The sequence below is a fragment of the Sus scrofa genome, chromosome 4 (genome assembly GCF_054392235.1).
Source record: "Sus scrofa isolate SSC_HxYL_T2T_F1_AM1 chromosome 4, Sscrofa_HxYL_maternal_Yorkshire_Landrace_v2.0, whole genome shotgun sequence".
NCBI classification, from domain to species: domain Eukaryota; kingdom Metazoa; phylum Chordata; class Mammalia; order Artiodactyla; family Suidae; genus Sus; species Sus scrofa.
Window position 1 is genome coordinate 128451097 of NC_139386.1, and position 23178 is coordinate 128474274.

The 23178-nt window shown below is 42.8% G+C and overlaps 1 protein-coding gene and 1 long non-coding RNA gene across 6 annotated transcripts in view; one reads left to right on the plus strand and one right to left on the minus strand.

The window, feature by feature from the left end:
• The window catches only part of ARHGAP29 (Rho GTPase activating protein 29), an 84698-nt gene extending 65041 nt beyond the window's left edge, over positions 1-19657 (plus strand). For all 5 annotated transcript variants that reach the window (XM_013997364.3, XM_085023913.1, XM_085023911.1 and 2 more), the window contains 11 exons: positions 1719-1876; positions 2390-2529; positions 3078-3182; positions 5828-5926; positions 6916-7040; positions 7325-7513; positions 8856-8993; positions 13408-13640; positions 14785-15112; positions 15240-15348; positions 17538-19657. In XM_013997364.3, the coding sequence (XP_013852818.2) occupies positions 1719-1876; positions 2390-2529; positions 3078-3182; positions 5828-5926; positions 6916-7040; positions 7325-7513; positions 8856-8993; positions 13408-13640; positions 14785-15112; positions 15240-15348; positions 17538-18415 (2502 nt within the window). In that variant the 3' untranslated portion in view covers positions 18416-19657. The remainder of the gene's footprint in view (positions 1-1718; positions 1877-2389; positions 2530-3077; positions 3183-5827; positions 5927-6915; positions 7041-7324; positions 7514-8855; positions 8994-13407; positions 13641-14784; positions 15113-15239; positions 15349-17537) is intronic.
• Positions 18182-21757, minus strand: LOC146404251 (uncharacterized). The gene is made up of 2 exons (XR_014844761.1): positions 21464-21757; positions 18182-21403 (listed from the first exon to the last, which is right to left on the minus strand). It is a non-coding gene; the product is annotated as an uncharacterized LOC146404251 (long non-coding RNA).
• Between the last annotated feature and the right edge of the window lie 1421 nt (positions 21758-23178).

The following is a 23178-nucleotide window of genomic DNA, read 5'->3' on the forward strand; positions in this document are numbered from 1 at the left end:
TCTTTCTCAGTGTTTCCCTCACTTTGCACTCCGTCTCCCTCGTGCCTGGGTCGGTCTTCTCCGTGAAACGTTGCACTGTGTCACACCTCAGTTTGGATGTTACCTCCTGAGAGAGCCTTCGCCAGACTGCCCCATGTTTGACCCTTTTGCAAACACATACTTGGTCATACTCCATAACCCAGCAATCTTCTATTCATAGCAGTTTTAGTACCAGAAATTATTTATTTAATTTGTCCTCTTTTTCCAGCGCCAGTCTCAGGAAAATGCAAATTCTGATGAGGACTGGGATCTGATCTATTTACTTGCCATAATAGGCCCAAAGCCTGGGTTTTGTGAACACTGGAGAGGCTGACTCATGTGCAGCTCTGAGAACAGATCTGCCGTATTGTTAGCATCCTCCAGTTGGTGGTGTTGTTACTGTTGCCATAAGTGGCAGTAGTGCATTTAGGCAGCCACACAAACTCATGGACTAGGGTATTTTGAGTAGATTCAATATAGGACCTAATTATAAAAACCGAGTGCTGTAGGATACATTATAAACATAAAACATTGCTATTCTTATAGGATTGAAAAAGTAAAAGTCAAAATGATAATACTCTGGAATTCTTGTCCCCATGTTTTTCAGTTTAAACAATGTTGGTCAGACGACAGAGTACAGAGCTGGGAATTCTCAAAAGCACATCTATCTCCTAAAGTCGTGAACCATTAGGGACATAGGGTTGTATTTTTATTTTTATTAATTATTTTTTAATAGTTATTTCCCCAATACAGTTTTTTTTCTACTGTATAATATGGGTGACCCAGTTACACACACATGTACACATTCTATTTCGCACATTGTCATGCTCCATCATAAGTGACTAGACATAGTTCTCAGTGCTGCACAGCAGGATCTCATTGCTGATCCATTCCAAAGGCAATGGTCTGCGTCTATTAACTCCAAGCTCCCCACCCACCCCACTCCCTCCCCCTCCCCCTTAGCGACCACAAGCCTGTTCTGCAAGTCCATGATTTTCTTTTCTGTGGAAAGGTTCATTTGTGCTGTATATTAGATTCCAGATATGAATGATATCATATGGTATTTGTCTTTCTCTTTCTAACTCACTTCACTCAGGATGAAAGTCTCTAGTTCCATCCATGTTGCTGCAAATGGCATTACTTCTATTTTTTTATTTTTATTTTTTTGTCTTTTTGTCTCTTCTAGGGCCGCACCCACAGCATATGGAGGTTCCCAGGCTAGGTAGGGGTCTAGTCAGAGCTGTAGCTGCCGGCCTACGCCACAGCCACAGCAATGCCAGATCCGAGCCGAATCTGTGACCTACACCACAGTTCATGGCAACGCTGGATCCTTAACCCACTGAGCGAGGCCGGGATTGAACCCACAACCTCATGGTTCCTAGTCAGACTTGTTAACCACTGAGCCACGATGGGAACTCCGTAGTGTTGTATTTTTAAACTTTTCAGATTAAAGTCAGTTTTGCTGGAGATGATTGCTCCTAGATATTAGATTAAAACTACTTTTTTTTTTTTTTTTTTTTCTCATTTAGACCTTTTTCAAAGTCAGGCCACTGTATCAGGGTACTCACAATGATATTCACTATTGAATCCTTCACTGTATGGCCTTTTTCTTGGTGCTGTCACGTAAAATAAATGTGTATTTACATGGCATCCTGTATAGCATGAGTGATTTTGCCTTTTGTTTTTGTCCGTGATCGTAGGTAACAGTTAACCTCTTCCAGATGCAGCACTTGCAGGTGGCCTCCCTGGCGGACAGCTTGCAGTCTCTCTGTGATGGTGCCAAACTCTATGACCCGGGCCAAGAGTACAGTGAGTTTGTCAGGGCCACGAATCCAACTGAAGAAGAAAAAGTTGATCGGTGAGAACTAATGTATGGGTGAAATTATTTCAAGAGATAAAAATCTTTGCTGCTGAGTTTCCTATCTGTTGTCAGGTGTTGTCTTTTCCAACACTGGCAGAATTGACTTTAAAACTTCTGAAATACTATTTAAGCTGTAACTCGCTGAAGAGTAAAGCTTTCCATTTTGACACAGAGTTCAGCTTTGAGGTTTTAGAAGTCCTTTGAGAATGGCAAATCATGGTTGTGTCGATTTTGAATGTCCACAAATTTAGCCTACGTTTTCCGCACAGGTTGTACTAGAAAAGCGTAACCATGACATGAACAATTGACTTTTGATTCTCTTTTCCATGTTTCAGCTGTAATAAATACACGAGTCATATAAGCTTTATTCATATCTCTTTTAAGAAGTTCAACTGTATAATGTGGTTTGTTTTTAATATTTAACTACTCTGTTCCTTAAATTAACAGGATAAAATAGGCTGATTATTAGTCATTCTTCTGAATAATGAGTTTTATTGGGGTTTTTCTTAGGAATGTAAATAAGCAGTTAACAAATAGTTCTCACACTTCTGGATATGGACCTTCTGACTCTTCAGAGGACGCCGTGCGCCTTCCTGACAGTGCCAGCAAGATGGACGAGGACAGGTGCTCCAACAGTGCCGATGTGACAGGTGGTTTTACACACTAAAGGGAGCACCCATTTATTAAAGATAAAACTGCTTAAATGTGACTATTAAGTTGCAGATTTGGTTTAAAAGTTGGGCTTTTTAGGGCTGCACCTGCAGCCTACGGAAGTTCCCAGGCTAGGGGTCGAATAATTGGAGCTACAGCTGCCAGCCTACACCACAGCCATAGCAACATGGGATCTGGGCTGTATCTGTGATCTACACAGTATAGTTAACACCATCTCTCAGGCCTGTGATAACAGCTCACAGCAACATTGGATCCTTAACCCACTCAGCAAGACCAGGGTCTAACCTGCATCCTCATGGATGCTAGTCAGATTCATTTCTCCTGAGCTACAATGGGAACTCCTAAAAGTCTGGCTTTGAATTGTAACCTTATGAGGCTTTACTCACAGTTGTGAGCCCTACGCCTGTCCTAAAGTCAGTTCTTTAACACTGGTAAAGAAGTCTGACTCATTTTAAGTAACCTCAGTATTTTGCCTTATGAAATCCATTTGTGGCCAAGTTTGACTTTAAATATTCTTTTCTTAAAGGTCCGTCTTTTATAAGGTCATGGACATTTGGGATGTTTAGTGACTCTGAAAGCACTGGAGGAAGCAGTGAATCCAGATCTCTGGATTCTGAATCTATAAGTCCAGGTATGTAAGTATTTAAATCTAGAGTGAAAACTCAATGAAAGAACAAGTATTCTTTAACTCCCTGATTTATATAATGAACTGTCTCATAGAGAGGAGTATATAAACATATATATATGGAGAGAGAGAGGGAGAGAGACTTCTGCATCTATATCTGTATAGGTATGTACAGATTAAATACTTAAAATAGAACAGGCCCCCATATATTCATCACCTCACCTAAGAAATAAAACCTCATCGGTATGTCAGGGACCCCTGTGTACACCTCCTTGATGAGCTGCCCTGTCACCCACCAGAATGGACCGTCGTCCTGAATTTTGTTAATCACTCCCTAGCTGTGTTAAATGTTTCGTACTCGTGTCTAGTTGAGCTTTGCCCTCTTCATAATACTATTCAGATAGAATCATACTTTCTTTTGTGACTTCTTTCATTAATCTTTTTTTTTGAGAATTCATATTGATGTGAGAAGCTGTCTTTATTTTCTACTATATGCTCGTAGAATTCTGTTCTGCAAACATAAGTCATTATCTCGCTTTTGGATTGTTTTTGAGTTCATTGCTATCATGAACCATATAGTTAACACCAATTCTCGTGCCTGTGGTAACTTACTCATTTTTGTATGTGCTTTAAGGTACTTTGATAGGTAGTCTCATGCTCCTTAGAGAAGCTGCGTAGCTGTTTTGAATGAACTCTCCCTTAGTGGCTTCAAAGGGAACGACTTGCCAGAGGTAATAGAGCTACCAGGAGAAGAGGGTGTCACTTGAACCCTTGAAATTATTTCTTCAAACTATGAAAGTATTACTTTTGATGTTCTTTCTCCTGCACTTTTTAACCACAGGCTGCCCCAGTTCTGTTATTCCTGGCTATGTTTCTGACTCCTAGGATCTTGGCATTGTGGGAGAGAGGTTGTAGGATTTTACCCACCTTAAAGTCCAAGGCCTTTATTTATTTATTTATTTATTTTTGGTGTTCTACATATTACAGAAGTTTGATTCATATAAATAAATCTGTTGAATTTAAAATTAGAAATAACTTCCATGCAGCACTAGGGTTCATAGGCAAATTATCAAGCAACTACTTTTTTTTCCTTTTTCCTCCCTTCTACTTTTTTAGGGCCCCACCCATGGCAATGGAAGTTCCCAGGCTAGGGGTCCAGTTGGACCTGCAGCTGCCAGCCTACACCATAGCCACAGCCACACAGGATCTGAGCCGCATCTGCGACCTATACCACAGCTCATAGCAACACCAGATCCTTAATCCACTGAGCAAGGCCAGGGATCGAACCCACATCCTCATGGATACTAGTCAGGTTCCTAACCCACTGAGCCACAGTGGGAGCTCCTTAAGCCACTACTTTTGAGTCCTACTTTAAAATTAATGCCTTTAAGGGACACTTTGGAGATGTGAGCCTAAATATGTAACTGAATATTTGTAATTAGCTTTGTAAAAACAAGGTTCTAGCTATCCTCAGAATTAAGCTGAGCCAGCTCTAGTTTACCTATTAATTTGGGATCGTGTAAGACTTCATGTGATAAAGACAAAAATTTGGAAACTGGGTCTATGACCATAACACCCTGAACGTTCCTGATCTCATCTGGAAACTGGTCACGTGACAAGTGGCTGGAGATCTGGGGATGCGCAGCCTGGAAAGAGGAGACCTGGGGGTGACGGCTGTCCTCAGACACTGGACGCCTAAAGCGATGAGGGTCAGTGGGCTCCTTTGCTCTTTTAGGGAGACGTGGGCCCACGCGCTGGGCTTTCCAGGTGCAGGTTTCTGCTCAGCGATAGAAAGAGGTCGCTTTCCAGTTGGGATGGTTCCAACGTGGACGTGTGGCCTCGTGACTTCTTCGGCACTGGGGGACACATTCACAACAAAATCGAGTGACCACCTTTTGAGCATGGCTTGAAGGGGGTCTTTGGGGAGAGGGGGTGTGGGGTAGATCTTTCGTAAAGCCCTTTCTAACTCTGAACCTGAGGCCATGAGGGCCTTGAGTGGAGTGAAGTCTTCCACCTGCCCATCACCCTGCTGGTGATGTCAGCGGGGCGCGAATAAACCTCACTACCTGGTGGGGGCTGCTTCTGAACCTGCTTTGAGACCCAGGGCAGCGTCCTCGGCCGTCGGCTTGTGTCCTGTGCTCTCAGCTCCCCGCCAGGACCGTCGCTCCTGGGTCCCAGTCTCCTGGCTCGCTGGCAACATACGTGTGATGGCACTAGTGTGTTGCTGTATTCATGGAGTTTTGTTTATTTTAGAAAGCTTTAGGCGACCTTATGTGTGTTGCTTTATGACTTAACAAGCATCTAATGGCAACTATACCATTGTGCCAGCTCTTCTGTCAGACATTAGATATAAGATTTGAATAGAAAATACACCCTGTCTTTATAGAGTTTGGAGTTTATAATCTCTTAATACTTACTATCAGAAGTTGACAGTAAAGTTTCATTGAAATGTGTCATGCTCAGTTTTAAATTTATTTGAAGAAGTCAGATTTCTATTTTCTTTTGTTCCCAGGAATATAAGGATCTCGTTTTCAAAGTCTGTTTATGGAAGCAGATGTTTACATTGTAGTTGATAAAATAGGATGACTTGTGTTATTGAAAAAATGTTGTCATTACCCATTTCTGAAGTTCTACAACAAATTTTCCTTTAGGAGACTTTCATCGAAAGCTTCCACGAACTCCGTCCAGTGGAACCATGTCTTCTGCGGATGATCTAGACGAAAGAGAGCCGCCTTCCCCTTCAGAAGCTGGTACTACACTCTCCTGAATGCAGTTTCCACTAACTGAACTGGTGGAATCAGTAGTATTACATGCTGTTAGGGAAAAAACAGTATGATTTAAAGAATTACTCTGCATTAAACAAGAGGCATTATGGTGACTTAAGTATATATCCCAACAAATTATGGACAAGTATGGGTTGATGATGTATTAATCAGATGCTCCAAATAAAAATATAAGAATAAGCAGCAAAACTACTAGAGCCAAAATATACAAGCATGTTGCTGAAATAGGCTCGATATTTTGCTCTCTCATAAACCTAACATGATGACTTAACTGTTGAAAATGTTGCAATTTATTATTTCTATTCATGAGAGTTTTTGCAAAAGAAAACCCTCTTTAAAAGAAATAGTGTGAGAATCTAGGTGAGACGTAAACAAGTTTCCTTCTCGAGGGCATGGGAAGTTGTGGGTGTTAAAGGATATAAAAGAAAGAAAAGGGCTCATTTGCGACCTCCAGGTACCTGTTTGGGCATCACTTTTGAAAATAATATAGAACACCTGACCTCTGGTAGGATATTGCTAGATAACTAGTTAATGTTATCTATACTTTTATAATGAAGTAAGAATAGTTTTGTCTTTGGTACAAATAATGCTGACCTACTAACCTCATGTGGCTGGTTTCCTTCAACGCTTTTATAGGGTCCTTTTTTAAGAATGTCATGCCACCTGTGCAATGAAGGGCATGTTCATTCCAGTGTAGACTTGGCTGATTCTGGAAACCTGGTTCCACACTGTTTCAGACGTGGCTTAGTGCTTCGATGGTGGTTCTCACTCATAGCTGAAATGTTAGATAGATGTGTGCCTTGTGAGAGATATATAAATTGAATGCTTGTTTTGATGTTACAGACTCAAAATAATAGATTTTTGTGATCTTATTTAAAGATTTCTTAAGTGTATCGTGTGGTGTTATTTTTCTGTCATCTCACAGTTATTATGTACTAATCTGCTTCTCTTGCAAGGACCCAATAAGAAGACGCTGATGTCAAAGGCAGCACTCACGCACAAGCTGCGCAAACTGAGATCCCCCACAAAGTGCAGGGATTGCGAAGGCATTGTCGTGTTCCAGGGTGTCGAGTGTGAAGAGGTAAGGTCTTTCTGGACTTGCAGTAGCCCTTTTAGGCTTTTTCTTTCTGCTTTTTTGTTGTTAATTTTATTGATTAGGGTCTTTCACAAATGTATTTTTAGTGAATTGAACCACAGCATACCTTCTATAATTTTATATTTCATTTTGCTATCAAATGTATTTGAGACACCACGAGTAATGCCTTTTAAGCTCGTTTTTGTTATGATACCACTCTTCCTGTAATTTGTCCAGTCGTGAATAGTTTTAAGGTGAGTTAACCATTTAAAACTATCATTTTCTTATAGTGTCTCCTTGTTTGTCACCGCAAGTGTTTGGAAAATTTAGTCATCATTTGTGGTCATCAGAAACTTCCGGGGAAAATACACTTATTTGGAGCAGAATTCACCCAAGTTGCAAAAAAGGAACCAGATGGCATTCCTTTTGTACTCAAAATATGTGCTTCAGAGATTGAAAATAGAGCCTTGTGTCTACAGGTACATTATAAATTAAAATTTTATTTTATTTTATTTTATTTGCTCATTTTTATTTTATTTTTTTATTCTTTTTTTTTTTTGTTATTTCCCCAATACAATTTTTTTTTCTACTCTACAGCAATGGTGACGCAGTTACACATACATGTACACATTCTGTTTTCACACATTATCATGCTCCATCATAAGTGACTGGACATAGTTCCCGGTGCTACACAGCAGGATCTCATTGCTAATTCATTCCAAAGGCAACAGTTTGCATCTATTAACCCCAAGTTCCCCATCCACCCCACTCCCTCCTCCTCTCCCCCTCCCCCTTGGCAACCACAGTCTGTTCTCCAAGTCCATGACTTTCTTTTCTATGGAAAGGTTCGTTTGTGCGTAATTAGATTCCAGATATAAGTAGTATCATATGGTATTTGTCTTTTTCTTTCTGACTTGTTTCACTCAGGATGAAAGTCTCTAGTTCCATCCATGTTGCTGCAAATGGCATTATTTCATTCTTTTTTATGGCTGAGTAGTATTCCATTGTGTGTATATATACCACGTCTTCTTAATCCAGTCATCTCTCAATAGACATCTGGGTTGTTTCCATGTCTTGGCTGTTGTGAATGGTGCTTCAGGGAACATGCGAGTGCTTATGTCTTTTTTAAGAAAAGTTTTGTCCGGATATATGCCCAAGAGTGGGATTGCGGGGTCATATGGTAGTTGTGTGTATAGATTTCTAAGGTACCTCCATACTGTTCTCCATAGTAGTTGTACCAGCAGTGCAGGAGGGTTCCTTTTTCTCCACAACCTCCCCAGCATTTGTTATTCATGGACTTATTAATGATGGCCATTCTTACTGGTGTGAGGTTGTATCTCGTGGTAGTTTTGATTTGCATTTCTCTAATAAACAGGGATGTTGAGCATTCTTTCATGTGCTTGTTGGCCTTCTGTACATCTTCCTTGGAAAAATGTCTATTCAGGTCTTTCACCCATTTTTCAATTGGGTTGTTGGCTTTTTTGCTGTTGAGTTGTATAAGTTGCTTGTATATTCTAGAGATTAAGCCCTTGTCAGTTGCATCATTTGAAACAAAGTTTTAAATAATTTTATTTTTTAAAATTAATCTTTATACATAAGATGTGATTGGTTCTAATGATAAGGAGACTTTAAAGGACAGTGCTCTCGATTTTTACTAAATAATGGAATTTTTAAAAAACTGAATTTATTTATTTGGAAAATACTACCCAATTTGGTACTAGTTTTTTTTTTTTAATTTTAGTAAAAATTGAAGTAGACATTAAATATTTAACACTTGAACTGAAGCAAAGTTTTGCAAAATTCTTCTCTTTTCTTCTCAAGGGAATTTATCGTGTGTGTGGAAACAAAGTGAAGACTGAGAAGCTGTGTCAAGCTCTGGAGAACGGAATGCACCTGGTGGACATTTCAGAATTCAGTTCACATGACATCTGTGATGTCTTAAAATTATACCTTCGACAGGTAAAGTTTTTACCCTTGAAACTTAATAGTAGATAGAGCAAAAATACAGTTTGCAGTTTGCTAACATTTGCTGCACCTATTTTTTCAGTGACAGACTGTATCATTATCTTTCCAGTTACTAATGTACAGGTCAAAGAGAATATGAAATAATGCTCAGTTTAAAGACCCATAATAATACTACACTCACTCACTTTCCATCACCCGGCCCAAGGCAACGGAATGTTACCGTACCCAAGAGAAGGCCTGTGTGCCCTCCCCAGGTCGTCGCGCCCAGCTCTACCCAAAGGTCTGCCCTAACATGTTAGCAGCTCCCTCTCTTTTCTTTATAGTTCTAACACGTGTTGTGCATTCCTGAACAACATATCGTAAGTTCTAGAAAACTGAGTAGAAAGCATAAATCTATCTGTTTAAGAGAAGTCCACGAGTTCCCATTGTGGCTTGTGGGTTAAGAACCCGACATGGTGTCCCTGAGGATGCGGGTTTGATCTCTGGCCTTGTGCGGTGAGTTAAGGATCTGGCATTGCCGAAAGCTATGGCTTAGGTCACAGAATCAGCTTGGATCTGGTGTGGCTGTGGCTGTGGCTGTGGTGTAGGCCTGCTGCTGCAGCTCTGATTCGACCCCTAGCCCAGAAACTTCTGTATGTCACAGGTGTAGCTGTAAAAAAGGAAGAAAGAAAGTTAAGTCCACTATTCACACTGTTACAGGATGGATCCAGTAAGTAGAACAGTGTCTGGGTCATAGTTCGGCTTGGCCTTCATTAATATTTAAGGAGCTGGTGTGGGAGGATGGTGGTCAGGGCATCCGTGCACTCGGGGAGCACGGATCTCACCATTCCTGGGGCGGCAGGCAGGGCTGTCGTGTGAGCTGGGCACTGGAAGTTCGGCAGGAATGTGGTCGGGGGTGGACTGCTCTCTTTTCTCTTTCTGTCCTCACTGTTGTACCTGCGTGTTTCAGGAATAGATCCAAAGGGAAGGCTTCTGTGGGGTGAGGTAAGGGGCCCTCGTGGCTCAGGCAGCAGCTCACAGAAGGGTTGCCCGAGCCGTCAGCACGTTGTCAGGATAAGCCACGTACAGAAGATCTGGCCCAGGCCCCAGCTGCGTTCTGTCCTCAGGTGAAAGCGAAGAGGGTGTTACAGGGAGCGTAGTGACAATGGCCCTCACTGTGTCCAGCTCTGGAGTTCTTGTCTCCATCAGGGTCCTTTTCCACATGGTGAGGAGCCGTCATCCTCTGTGTGTCATGTCTTCCTGTTTTCTGTTTATTCTCCTGTTTGGGTTGTACAAGCAAGATGGGTTACGAGTAAATATTTGAGGAGAGTTCCCATTGTGGCATGGCGAAAATAAATCTGACTAGGATCCGTGAGGTTGCAGGTTCAATCCCTGGCCTCGCCCGTTGGGTTGAGGATCCGGTGTTGCTGTGAGCTGTGGCGTAGACTGGCAGCTGTAGCTCCAATTAGAGTCCTAGCCTGGGAACTTCCATGTGCCTTAAAAAAAAAGAAAAAAAAAAGTAAATATTTGAAACTATTTTATCTGTAAATGTCTTTATTTTACTTTCTTGAATGGGAGTGAAAAAGTGGATAGGGTGGAAAGTTATAATATTCTAGGCTGGAAATTATTTTTCTTCAGAAATTTGAAGGCATTTATGTCAAAAATTTTGCAGCCTGAATTCCTTCTCATTCCTGATTCTTTATGTGTGGCCTAATGTTTTCTTTCTGAAAACTTGTGGAATCTTCTTTTTCTCCCCATTATCCTAAAATGTCACAGTGTGTGCCTCAATGTGGGCGTCCTTTGACCCAGTGTCCCAGGCACTCCACAAGCTCTGTCATTCTCCTTACTTCCTTAGTGCCTGGAACTTTATTTTTCTTGCTCATTTCTTTCCCTCTGTTTCTCTAAATTTTCTTTCTGGAACTTGTGTTTGGATACTTAACAACTTGTACTGGTTCTCTAGCTTCCTTCCCTTTTTCCTATTATTTCTCTTTTGTTTGTTTTTGTTTTCTTTTAATGCTTTCTAAGGAATTTCCTCAGCTTTATCTTCCATTTAAACCATTTCTGAAATCATGTTTTACATTTCTGAGATTGTTTTAATTTCCAAGAATTCTGATTTTCTATTCCTTTTACGGCATTCTTTCTCTTTTATTGAATGCAGTATTTCTTCTACCTGAAATATTCATAGCTTTCTAAAAAGCGATTCTTTTCTCAATCTCTGTCCCTGTCTGATAGAAATAGAATGTGAGCCCTATATATATATATTAAATTTTCTAGCAGCCACATTAAAAAACAGGTCCAGTTGATTTTAGTATTTAACATAGTGAAAATATTATCTGAACATCTAACCAGTATTTTAAAATTATGAGTAAAATATTCTACTTTTTTCGGTACTGAGTCCTTGAAGTCCAGTGTGTGTTTTTCATTTAGCACACATGTCAGTTTGGAAGAGCTGCATCTCCACAGCTCAGTAGCCGTATGTGGCTTGTGGCCACAAGATTGACAGCACAGTAGTAGATCACCGAGTAGGTTTTTCCCTACTTCTTTTGATTTCTATCTTCCATAGTTGTTTTCTTAAAAGCTTCGGGAATTAAAATCTCTCCAGAAGCTCTTGAACGTATGAAGGCTTTGAAGATTTTTACTCTAGTGTTATCTAGGAGAGCTGTTTGGGAAACACCTGATGTCTGTATCTTCACGGCTCTGCTCTTGGGCTGGTCTGACACCCAGCGAAGAGTTTTCCCCTGCCTGAAGTACGGCTCCAGGACTCCGGGAACCAAGCTAGGGAAGAAGACTCCAGGATCTCTGCATTCGGCAGGCGTACAGTCCCTCAATTCTTATTCTGACGTGGCGACGCACCTGTTCCTTGTGCTCGGCATTGCCTGTCTGCACACCCTCTGTTTTGCACGACCTGGAGAAGAAATCCCCAGCCTTCTGAGGCTACTCAGGAGCATGGCATAGAGACATGATCTAGAAATCTAATGCTTCTTAGATAGCTCACCCTTCTCCCCATCAGAGGATCTAGTCTGACAGTCCCTGAGTCTCCCCAGGATCCGGTACATCCTGTCAGTTGCCGTTCTGGAACTTGAGCTTTCTTGGGAGTTCGTGTCAGCACTCGCTCATCTCCTTTTCCGCTTGTGAAATGTCACTTTTGTCTCCGTTCCTTTTCTCCCAGTCCTGTGGGCTTAGCTGTACTTCAGTGGCGTCAGAGGAGAGAAATAAGGTACAGACGTGTGCCATGCTAGCCAAGGAAACTGCCGCTAGCTCTTCATTCACATCTTACAGGATCCTCAAGGGAGAACGGGAGACTTCTACTCTTCCTTGATTTCTTCTGGCCAGTCGGCGAGATGAAATAAATGGGGCCCGGTACAGCATTAGTGTGGGGGAACCATGCTCAGTTCTTACCGCCTTATTAGAGAGGAGCCTTTGTTTTACTCGTTACCATGTGGGAAATCGAAGCTCCAAGATGAGCAAGGTAGAAATTGATCTCACACAACCCCACCACTCCGGAACCAGCAGAGAAAACTGGAGCAGTGGGTGCCTGCCTCGGCACGGATGGTGCAGGACAGCGGCCCGCCTGAGAGATGCTGTGTTTTCCATCCCTGGAACCGGTTATGCCAGCAGACAGGTCAACCGGGTTGGCTCGTCCATAGTTTGAGAGAGGAGCTTTCTCTTTTGACCTGCTTAGGGCAGTTCTAGTGGTATTTTAAAATTGGATAACGAAATGTTGACAGTTTATTTCTCGTAAGCCATATTGTCTTCGGCCCATTTTCAGTCTGACCCAAGTAAAACACGAGGGCCTTAGAGCGTTTTGTTCTCTGTCTCCCCCACACCAACAGAAAATAAGCTTTTTCTAATTAATTTGACTTAGTCTTGTACGTCATCCTGGATTTGCTTCAATGAAATAGTTGAAGATGGTGCCAACTTTGGGGCAGTCCTGAATGTAATTGGCATAGACTGTGTATCAGAGTTTTAAAATGACATGGCACAGCTTTAGGTTTAGATTTCGTTGATTACCAGTGAACTCATTTTTAATCTAGATGTAATATATGTTGATGTTGGGTTCATTTTATAGATCACATCTGGCAAACATAGACTTTTACTGTTGTGGAGTGTAATTTTTTTGGCAATATTGAGATATAATTGGCAACGACACTGTGCGAGTTTAAGGTTCCGACACAATGATGTGACTCACATACCTTGTGAAGTGATTATCACGTTAAGTTTAGGGAACATCCATCATCTCATGTGGATTCCAAACTAAAGAAATAGAAAATAGTGTTTGTCCTTGTGATGAGATGTGTGTACATGTCTAAATGTGGATTGACCTTAAGTCCTGTTCTCTAGAAGGGACGTACTAAACCGCCATTCAATAGACTATCAGCAGGCAAAACACGGACAGAATGATATTCCTAACGTAATTTTATTTCTTTAGCTTCCAGAACCATTTATTTTATTTCGATTGTACAAGGAATTTGTAGACCTTGCAATAGAGATCCAGCATGTAAATGAAGAACAAGAGACCAAAAAAGATAACCCCGAGGACAAAAAATGGCCGAGTACATGTATAGAAATAAATCGAATTCTTCTAAAAAGCAAGGACCTTCTAAGACAACTACCCGCAGCAAATTTTAACAGCCTTCATTACCTCATAGTTCATCTTAAGCGGTAAGAACTTTGAATAAGATCAGTTTTTTGGTTTTGCTTTTAGGGTTTTTTGAAAATTATAGTAAAAGGCACAGAACATACATTTTTTAAGAGTGCGGTTCAGTGGCATTGAGTCCATCCGCATTGTTGTGTTTTTACACTGAATGTTTCATTTCTCATGCGTGGAGACGGGAGTATCCATTCATGCAGCCACCCTCTTTCCCTCAGGCGCCTCCTCTGTGCCAGGCTCTGGCTGGGGCAGTGAGGATGAAATGTAAGGCCTCTGTCCTCTGTTGGGCTCCCGAGCTTGAGGGCAGGCCTGCACCCAGCGCAGCGCAGCCTCTTTCTCGCTGCCGCGGAGTTTGCCCAGCACGCAGAGGAGCATGAAGGACGGGGTCGCGGTCAGAGAGGGTGGCCCCCAGCCGGACTCGGGGAACCGAGTGGTGGTGTGGGGACAGAGACTGTGCCCAAGAGCGTCCCAGGCGGAGGGCGGGCGACGCAGAGACGCACGGGAGGTTGTGTTGCCTCGGGGTGGCACACGTGGTTCGCGCAGGCCGGGCTGGAGAGGCAGTGGGCCGCGTCCAGCGAGCGAGCGGGAGCCCGGCCGGCCTTACACGTGCCAGGCCCGGCTCCTTTCCATACTCGCTGAAGACTCTTGAGCCAGGAATTTAACAGGCTTGGGTTCGCCTGTTAGATCTTTCTGCAGCAGCATGGAAAATGGGCTATAGCGGGAAGGCGTTTACTTCCCACCATCTCCTTGACAGCCGAGAAGCGGAAGGTGGTGGGAGTTTGCAGTGAGGCCGGAGCAGCGGGAGCGGCACGAGAGCAGAGAGATCTTAGGACCAGCCAGGCTTGAAGCCTAGCTGTGGGCCATGGGAGAAGGTTTCCAGCCTAGGGACCTGGGAGGGTTGTTGTGTCTTTACTACGACAGGAGCAGCTTTTCAGGGTATTTTTTAATTTCTTTTGGTAAAAACTGTACTGGCTCCTTCTGCTTATTGAAATTTAATCCTAATGCTATGAAACCAGTTTGGGGTGTGGTCAGTAGCTAATTGAATCAATATATCCTTTTCCGGGACTTCTGCAGCCCCTTCTTCCTCCACCCATCCCCGCCCTAGTAAACTACCATCAAGGAAACCTAACCCAGCTCCGTGTGTCTGCTTCGCAGAGTCGTGGATCACGCAGAAGAAAACAAGATGAACTCCAGAAACCTGGGGGTGATATTCGGCCCGAGTCTCATTAGGCCAAGGCCCACAGCTGCTCCTGTCACCATCTCCTCCCTCGCCGACTATTCCAATCAAGCGCGGCTGGTGGAGTTCCTCATTACCTACTCACAGAAGATCTTTGACGGGTCCCTGCAGCCACAGGATGTGGCTGTGTGGAGTACAGGTGTTGCCCCCCAGGTTGACCAAGGCGGTCTTCCAAAGCCTCTGTTATCACCAGAAGAAAGAGATCCAGAACATTCTATGAAGTCACTGTTTTTCTCTTCAAAGGAAGTGAGTTTTGCCGTTTTTGTGTTGGAACTTTTAATGATTATGTTATTAATAAGTTAAAAATCTTGGAACCGTTTATTTTGAGGTGTATCTTGCTTCTTCATGTTTAAAAGTTTTCTTCCATCAACAGGATATCTGTACTGCAGATAGTGAAAACAAAATTTTTGAAACTGCTGCATCATTTGAGGAATCAGAACGAAAGCAGAATGCATTAGAAAAATGTGACGCATGTCTTATTGGTGAGTGGCCATGTAAAATGCATGTTCGATTACTTAAAACTGGCCAAATAAAGCATGATTAAAAGTCAAGGCGAGTGGAGTTGAGGGAAGTCAGAGACAGAAGCTTCATTAGTAAATGGATCTTTGCCAGCCATTAAGAAAGTTGCCTTTTGGGAGCTCCCTGGTGGCCCAGTGGTTAAGGATCCAGCATTGTCACTGTTGCGGCTCAGGTCCCTGCTGTGGTATGGGTTCAGCTGCTGGCCTGGAAATTTCTGCATGCCACCATTGAGACCAAAACAAGAAAGTAGCTTTGGTATTTGTATGAGTGTCATTCTTTACAATATTCCTTCTTATAAAAAGACATCTTGGAGTTTATAGGTATGTTTCGTGGTCTTTCTGAAAATTTTTTTCGTTTTCATTTTTGCCGTCAGTTAAGTCAAGGCAGAGATGTATTGAGCGGCAAGATGGTTTGTTAGCATCTTCTCTTACTGTGGATCGTTGTATGATCTAACTAACCGCTCAGAGTCAACTAAACTCCTAAAATTCAAACCGTTTAGGCTCCAAAAATTCCTAATTTTTTTTCAAATGCCTTTTCCTATCACCTGCCTTTACACATTAAGCACACATCTATGTATGTCTTTATTTCCTTGACTGTAGTTATCTTATCCGCCGAATAATAATTTTAGTTGTAGTGATTGGTAGCTTTTGCTTTGTAGAAAGGCCTCCATTTGTCACTATAAATCTATACCTCTCTAGAGCTAACTGCTGAGCTTTTAAGGTGCAGCCATATATATTCAATTTGCTGTATAATGAAATATTAGTGATCACAGCCTGACAAGGTCTAAAAAGTAAGGGAGCTAATATTAAGTGCCTGCCTGCTCTCTGCTAGGCACTGTGCTTATTGTTTGATTCGTTTATCTGATTTGATCTTCAGAAAAGTTCTGTGCTATAAAATAGGTCGTATTCGCCCTATTCAGCCCTCAGCCTAGCAGTCTGAGAGAGCGCAGATCCTGCCAGAGTTCGTGTCTCTGATGCGTTGTTCAGTAGTTGAACCTGTTTGTGATTATTTCACTACTCATGATACAGGGCTCCCAGTTAGGAATAGTAATAAAAAGAAATGACGTTTTTTGAGGGCTTACCGTTTGCCAGATATTTCTAAGCACTTCTCATGATTAGATGAAGAGGCTGCACATCATCATAGAGACAAAGATGATTCCTCTTTGACAGATGAAGGCACTGAGGGGGGTGACACTGCCCGGCCCGGAGCCAAGGGCTGGAGCTGGGCTGAGCCTGGCACCTGGGCTTCGGCGTCTGCAGCCTGATGGCAGTGCGGCGGGTCCCTTAGGGTGTTGGGTACATGCCCGGGAAGGACCTGGAAACCCAGGGAAGAGAGGTCCCCAGTCTCCGGGGTAGGGGACGGTTGGAGGAGGAGACGCTGCCCAGTCATCCTGCTGGGCTCCTATCTGCACACCGCTGCCTGGAAGAGCCTGAGCTGAGGGCCGGGATTTACCAGAAATGGGAATTTTTTTAGGGGAGATGCAGCAAAAAGGGACAGGGTTTAAAGGAACTCAGGGTCCCATTTTGAGAAAACATGGGTCATGGATCCAGGCTTGATAGGAGAGAAGGTACATCTGGGAGGAAAGAGCAGACGTGGAGAATGACAGTTTTTACTTAAAATAGGACTGTTCAACCTTCATCAGACAGAATGACTGTTCCGGTGCATTTTACGAGTTGATCAGACCAGGGCACGGAAGGCATGGGATGTGATAGGCCCCCCTGTGAGTTGCGTACAACTGAAAAGCACCTTGCGTTGGCAGAAGCTTTGGAATTCAGGGCCTACTTATGTTTGGTTGGCCTGTGAATTGGTGTCACTCCTCTGAGGGTGACACCAATATCTGCCTGTTGAAATCATGGTAACTCTGTCACCCAGTAAATACTTGTTCATATGCAGTACGTGAAAGAAGTTTTTTTTCCTAACCTGTAGTAAATTTTGTATCTGTTTATTACAGTGATTTAAATAAATATGGAATTCTAACATTTTAATTCAAAGCGTACCTTTATTATTTTATATTTAATTGTTATTTAACAGAATAACTTGGAAAACAAAAACTTTTGTTTTTAGAGGGTGTTCATCTGTAACTCCTTCAGACTCGCTTGTTAACTACATGCCATCAAGTTTGATTTTTTAAATGAATCTTTTCCTTTTTCAGACAACAAAGGGCTTTTGCTCATAGACCAAGAGCTTCAACCAGCATCACGAAAGATGGAAGATGTGTGTAAAACCTCTAAGCTGTCTGCTCTGAAATCTGAGAGGGAGATGAACGGTGTTGAGAGGCATACGGCAAGGACCAAGCTTAGACCCGTGAGTCTGCCCGTAGGTAGACCCCTCCTTCTTGCGAGCCCTCCCAACGAGAGAAATGGCAGAAATATGGGAAATGTAAATTCAGACAAGTTTGGCAAGAAGCCTTCCTTTGACGGCATTAATAGAAAAGACACCCCAACTTCTGTTTGTTCCAAATTTGATGGCTTTGGTCAGCAGCCTCTACAGAAAACTCGGGAGAAGCAGTGTGAACAAAATGAGCTGGCTGCAAAGACTCCAGTGGTGGTGCCCCATGTGTTCCAGGACAGAGGAGTGACAACGAGCATCAGGAGTGGTGGGGACCACCCGGGCAGCACCACCCAGCCCAGCAAGCCATACGCAGAACCCAGCAGGGCAGCCAGACAGGTGTCAGAGAGACGGTCCTCTGACTCGTGCCCTCCTGCCCCTGTCAGAGCACCCAGGACACTGCAGCCCCAGCACTGGACAACGTTTTATAAGCCACATGCTCCTGCTGCTGGTGGCAGGGGGGAGGAGGAGAGACCTGTGACATCGCCTGCAGCCGTGCCCCCTGCCACCCCGGAGCAGGCACCGAAATCGCCTCCAGGCCCAGAAACCTTGTCACCTGGGCCGGGGCAGCCGGCTGGTAAGCTGAAGGGGAGGGCCGAGGAGCGTGACCTGCCCGGCCTGCATCCCGTGTGTCAGAGGCCGCGGCTGAAACGCATGCAGCAGTTTGAGGACCTTGAAGACGAAATCCCGCAGTTTGTGTAGGCGTGTCAGAATGCGGTTTTTCTTTTGTCGTTGTTTTGTGGTATTTGTTTTTTGAGAGAAGTTTTGGACAGGGCCCTGTGGTGTAGGTTTGCCACATCCTATACGTTGCTTTTTGTCATTGTGTTGTGTTATCCTGTGGTTATATTGAACGGTAGACTGTTGTGATAGGGCCCCATCTGTGCCTCACTGGAATTATATGTATTTTTGAAGTTGTGAATAAATAGACTCATGTTTTTTAAAGTTCATTTGATTTCCCGTAAAGCGGTCCATTTAATATGTGCATCCATAATATATGACAAAGCTCTCAACTAATAGGTGCAATTGAGGGAAATCAGCTCTATGTTTTGAAGTGAAACTACATGCTTATTTATAAAAGGAATGTTTCTGAATGCACGTGCCTGAAAGATCTTTGTTTGGTGTGATTGTTTCTTCACACAAGTTTATAGTATGTCCTTGACCGTTTGTGCTTTTATGGTATATATGTAAGATTTTATTTTTCAGTTGGCAGTTCACTTAACCTTTTCATATTTGCATAATGGCCAAAAGGCTTGCAGATCTGTATTCAGTTGCATTTTAATTAATGACTAGATTTTACATTTGGTAGTCAGTTGAATCGTACAAAGAAAATGCACTTAAACAAGTCTCTAAATTATATAATTCAGTCATGTCTCATTTGGTTTTAGATGTTACACACTTAATTTTTCACCTCTTTGCTTTGTTCTGCATAAACTTTTGTTGTTCAACAGTTCTGAACATTTTGGCATTTTATATAATAGTTCAAAACAATGTTTTAAAATTCAGTGCACTTCCTCTTAATGTCATCTGGGCTTTATGTTTTGTTTTTGTTTTTGTTTTTTTACCATTCCTTTTGTATGAAATGTTTCCACTTATAAATAATTGTATGTACTTTTTCTACCAGGATGTATAACCATTGACAATGTATGTTTCATCTGAATCATGCAAGGATTTATTTAAGTCATTTCTAAGAGTATAGTTCAATAAGTGTCGTCTGAAATTTGAGAGAAGGTGTAGATGATTGGCTATATTTCATTTATAAAATTCCCAGTTTTTAGAACTAGTGCAGTTCTGTTATTTTCTTGGCTTTATCATTTTGCCTAAAATAGGATATAAAAGGGACAAAAAAAGTAAAATAGCCTCTTTTTGTATGTGTGAATTATATTTGTAACAAATGCTTTTATATGACCATGTTATACTTGATAAAATATATATACATATATATATTAACCAGTTAAGTTATTTCAAGTTCTTGTGGCTTTTCTGAAATTGCTGCCTCTTAGGGTGTGAGACGTGAAGGTTTCTTGACTCTTGGCTTTAGCCGTCAGCACGTGTCACTCCTGTGACCCTTGACTCCAACATGGAATGCGTTTTCTGGGAAGTTGTCGTGGTTCTGCATGACATGAAGGACTCGGGAGAAAGAACAACCCACCCTTTTGCACTGGAGCCTTGTTTTTAGTCCTCATTGTAAAAATATAAAAGAATTGTATTAGTATGAAAACCTGAAAAAAAAATAAGAGCCAACATTTATTGAGCCCTTTCTCCATGCCGTGAACTCTGCTGAGGTCCACGTAAATTATTTCAGGTTTACAGCAGTCTGCAGCTGGTAGGTCAGTACTTTATCATCCCCGTGTTATGGATAAAGAAGCTGACGCTCAGTTAAGTAATGTATTCTAGGTTCCCCAGGTGTCACGGTTGGAATCAAGTCTCAACCGCAGGGCTGTCTCAACCGCAGGGCTGATGTAAGCATACTCTTAAGACTGTGTAATCGCTAAGGAATATTAGGTAGTGTTTAACAATAGAAAATGCATCCTGTAAAATTTTTAATTGTGGCAAAATATGTGTAACAGAATTTACCATTTTACCAAGTTTTAAGTGTATAGTTGAGTGGCTTGAGTACATTCACATTGTCCTGTAACCGTGACCACCATCCATGTCCAAAACGTTCTCACCATTTCATGCTGAACCTTAGAAAATGTACTTTTAAAGCATTCTTAGTTTTCCTTTCATCTGTTGAGATAAGCCAAAGAATACAATCAAGTAGGCTCTCGGTTTCCCCTCCCCCCCCCCTTTTTTTTTTGTTTCTTTTTATGGCTACACCTGCTGTGTATGGACATTCCTGGGCCAGCAGTTGAATCGGAGCCATAGCCACGGCAGTGCCAGATCCTTAACCCACTGAGCCACAACCGGAGCTCCATCCCCTCACTTTTGAACCTCACGAGAAAGAGTTCGACTTTGGGTTCCTTCCTGCCTTTAGGGCTCTTAGCGTCTTGTCCTGCGGAAGCTGTTCCGTCTGCAGATGCTCTCTGGTTTCCTGGGCCCTTACGTCTCCCTCGAGGCGGTGTTGTTGCCAGAGCGCCCACACGTGCCTTGTTCCTTGCTACCCAGCAATGCAGTAGCGATCCTTCAGCAGGAAGTTGTCTGACGTCACACGGAAGGAATGTGGGCCAAGGGAAGGGGCAGCGGGGGGGTGGGCCCTTTCCGAGCTGCCAGAGCACCGGGAGGTTGTGTGGAAAGCATGGTGTTCAAGTTCCCAAGAAGCCGTTTGTGAAGGGTTGATCATACCTTCCCTGGATAGGCTTGTTTTTCATGCTGAGGACTTAAGTAGAATTTATGAGTATTTAAAATTACTTTAAGTGCCGCTTGGACAAGGTATTTCTTTTGATACAGAGATGAAGATAGCCCATAAGGGACTTGTTGCCTAGAGATCTCAGAAGCAAATGGAATCCTACCTACTTCCTGAGCTGATTTACTGTAAAGATAGTACTATGGCCACACTGTTCCCAACTGACATCATGTCACAGTATTTGTACAACTATAGAAATCTTTGAAGTGGCAACCATTGTGTATTCTTGACAATATAGTCACCATATGTAAATCTCTGAGTTTTTCTTTCCTAGAGGCTGGAAATTGTTTCTGTGTTGATATGATTACATATGAGGACCATTCAGTAACATCTAAAGTTCAGCAAAGCTGCTGCCTTCACAATCAGTACGCAAAAGTCTGCTGTACTCATGTGTGTATGGCAGCAACTAATAGAAAAGGAATGGATTTAGAAAGATGTCTTGGGAGTTGCTGTCGTGGCGCAGTGGTTAACGAATCCAACTAGGAACCATGAGGTTGTAGGTTCCATCCCTGGCCTCGCTCAGTGGGTTAAGGATCTGGTGTTGGCGTGAGCTGTGTTGCATGTCATAGACGTGGCTCAGATCCCTTTTTGCTGTGGCTGTGGTGTAGGCCTGCGGCTACAGCTCTGATTAGACCCCTAGCCTGGGAACCTCCATATGCCGCAGGAAGCAGCCCTAGAAAAGGCAAAAAAAAAAAAAGAAAGATCTCTTAATAGCATGAAAAAATTTGAAGTACCTAAGAATAAGCCTAACGAAACATACACAAGATCTTCATGGAGAAAACTTTAGACGGTAGCAGGAGGCATTTAAGGAGACTGTAAATAAATGCAGTGCTCTGTGTTAGGCATGGGTTGGAAGCCACAACTTGGAAAGATATTCATTCATAATTTTACAGGTATTAAAGCTTATAGCTTTAATGTGACCACATCCAATATAATTTTTGAATCATTTGCAAGTTGCAGACATGAAGCCTCCTTAACCCTCCTTTAGTGATACTCCCTTAAACAAGAGTACTCCCGCGCAACTGGAGTATGACCATCAGAGTCAGACTGACGTTGACGGATGATGTCTGGTCCACAGACCACAGTCAGAGTTTGCTGATTGCCCCATAAAGTCCCTCTGCTCCAGATCCCAGCTCCGGATCACATGGTACATTTAGTTGTCCTTTATCTTTTCTTCTTCAATCTGGAAAAGTTTTGGGTTTGGGGGTGGTTGGTTTGTTTGCTTTCTATCTTTTTAGGGCTGCACCTGCGGCATATGGAAGTTCCTGGGCTAGGGGTCACAGTGGAGCTGCAGCCATAGTCCTCCGCCACAACCACATGGGAGCCAAGCTTCATCTGTGACCTACGCCACAGCTCACTGGCAACACCAGATCCTTAAGCCCCTGAGCAAGGCCAGGGATTGAACCCATAATCTTACAGACACTATGTCTGGTTCTTAACCTGCTGAGCCACAATGGAAATTTCCAGAGCAGTTTTAAGTCTTTTTTTCATGGCCTTAGACTTTTTTGAGGGGCCACACCCAGAGCCTGCAGTAGTTCCCAGACCAGGGATCAAACCTGCACCACAGCAGTAACAACACCGGGTCCTTAACCACTAGGCAACCAGGGAGCCCCAGACCTTAACCCTTTCGAGGGTACAGGCAAGTACTTTGTAGCATGTCTTAGACTCAGGACTTTTTTTTTTTTTCCCCACAGAAACCCCGCAGAAGTGATAGGTGTTATGCTTTTCCCTGTATCCGATCAGGAAGGACACCGGGTGAAGTCCTATTCCTGATGACAGAGACTTTGATCCCTTGGTCAGGATAGCATCTGTCCGATTTCTCCACTGAAAGTGAAAGGCACTTTGCGGGAGGGTCTTTGAGACCACGGGAACGTAAATGTTGTTTCTCATCAATGGTCACCAATTAGTTTGAGTCGTTAATGCCTTTTGTCTGAATCCGTGATTACCGTTTTGGTTGTCAAATGGTGAATTCATCCTTTCCGATGCTGACTGACCTTCTGCTTGCTGTAAGGAAGTCGTCACTTCATTTGTTTAGTCATTCCTCTTAGCAGGGACTTGTAGGTTTCTGCTATATTCAGTAAGTTATAATATATTACTGTCACTTCCTTTGGTACAGAACTTT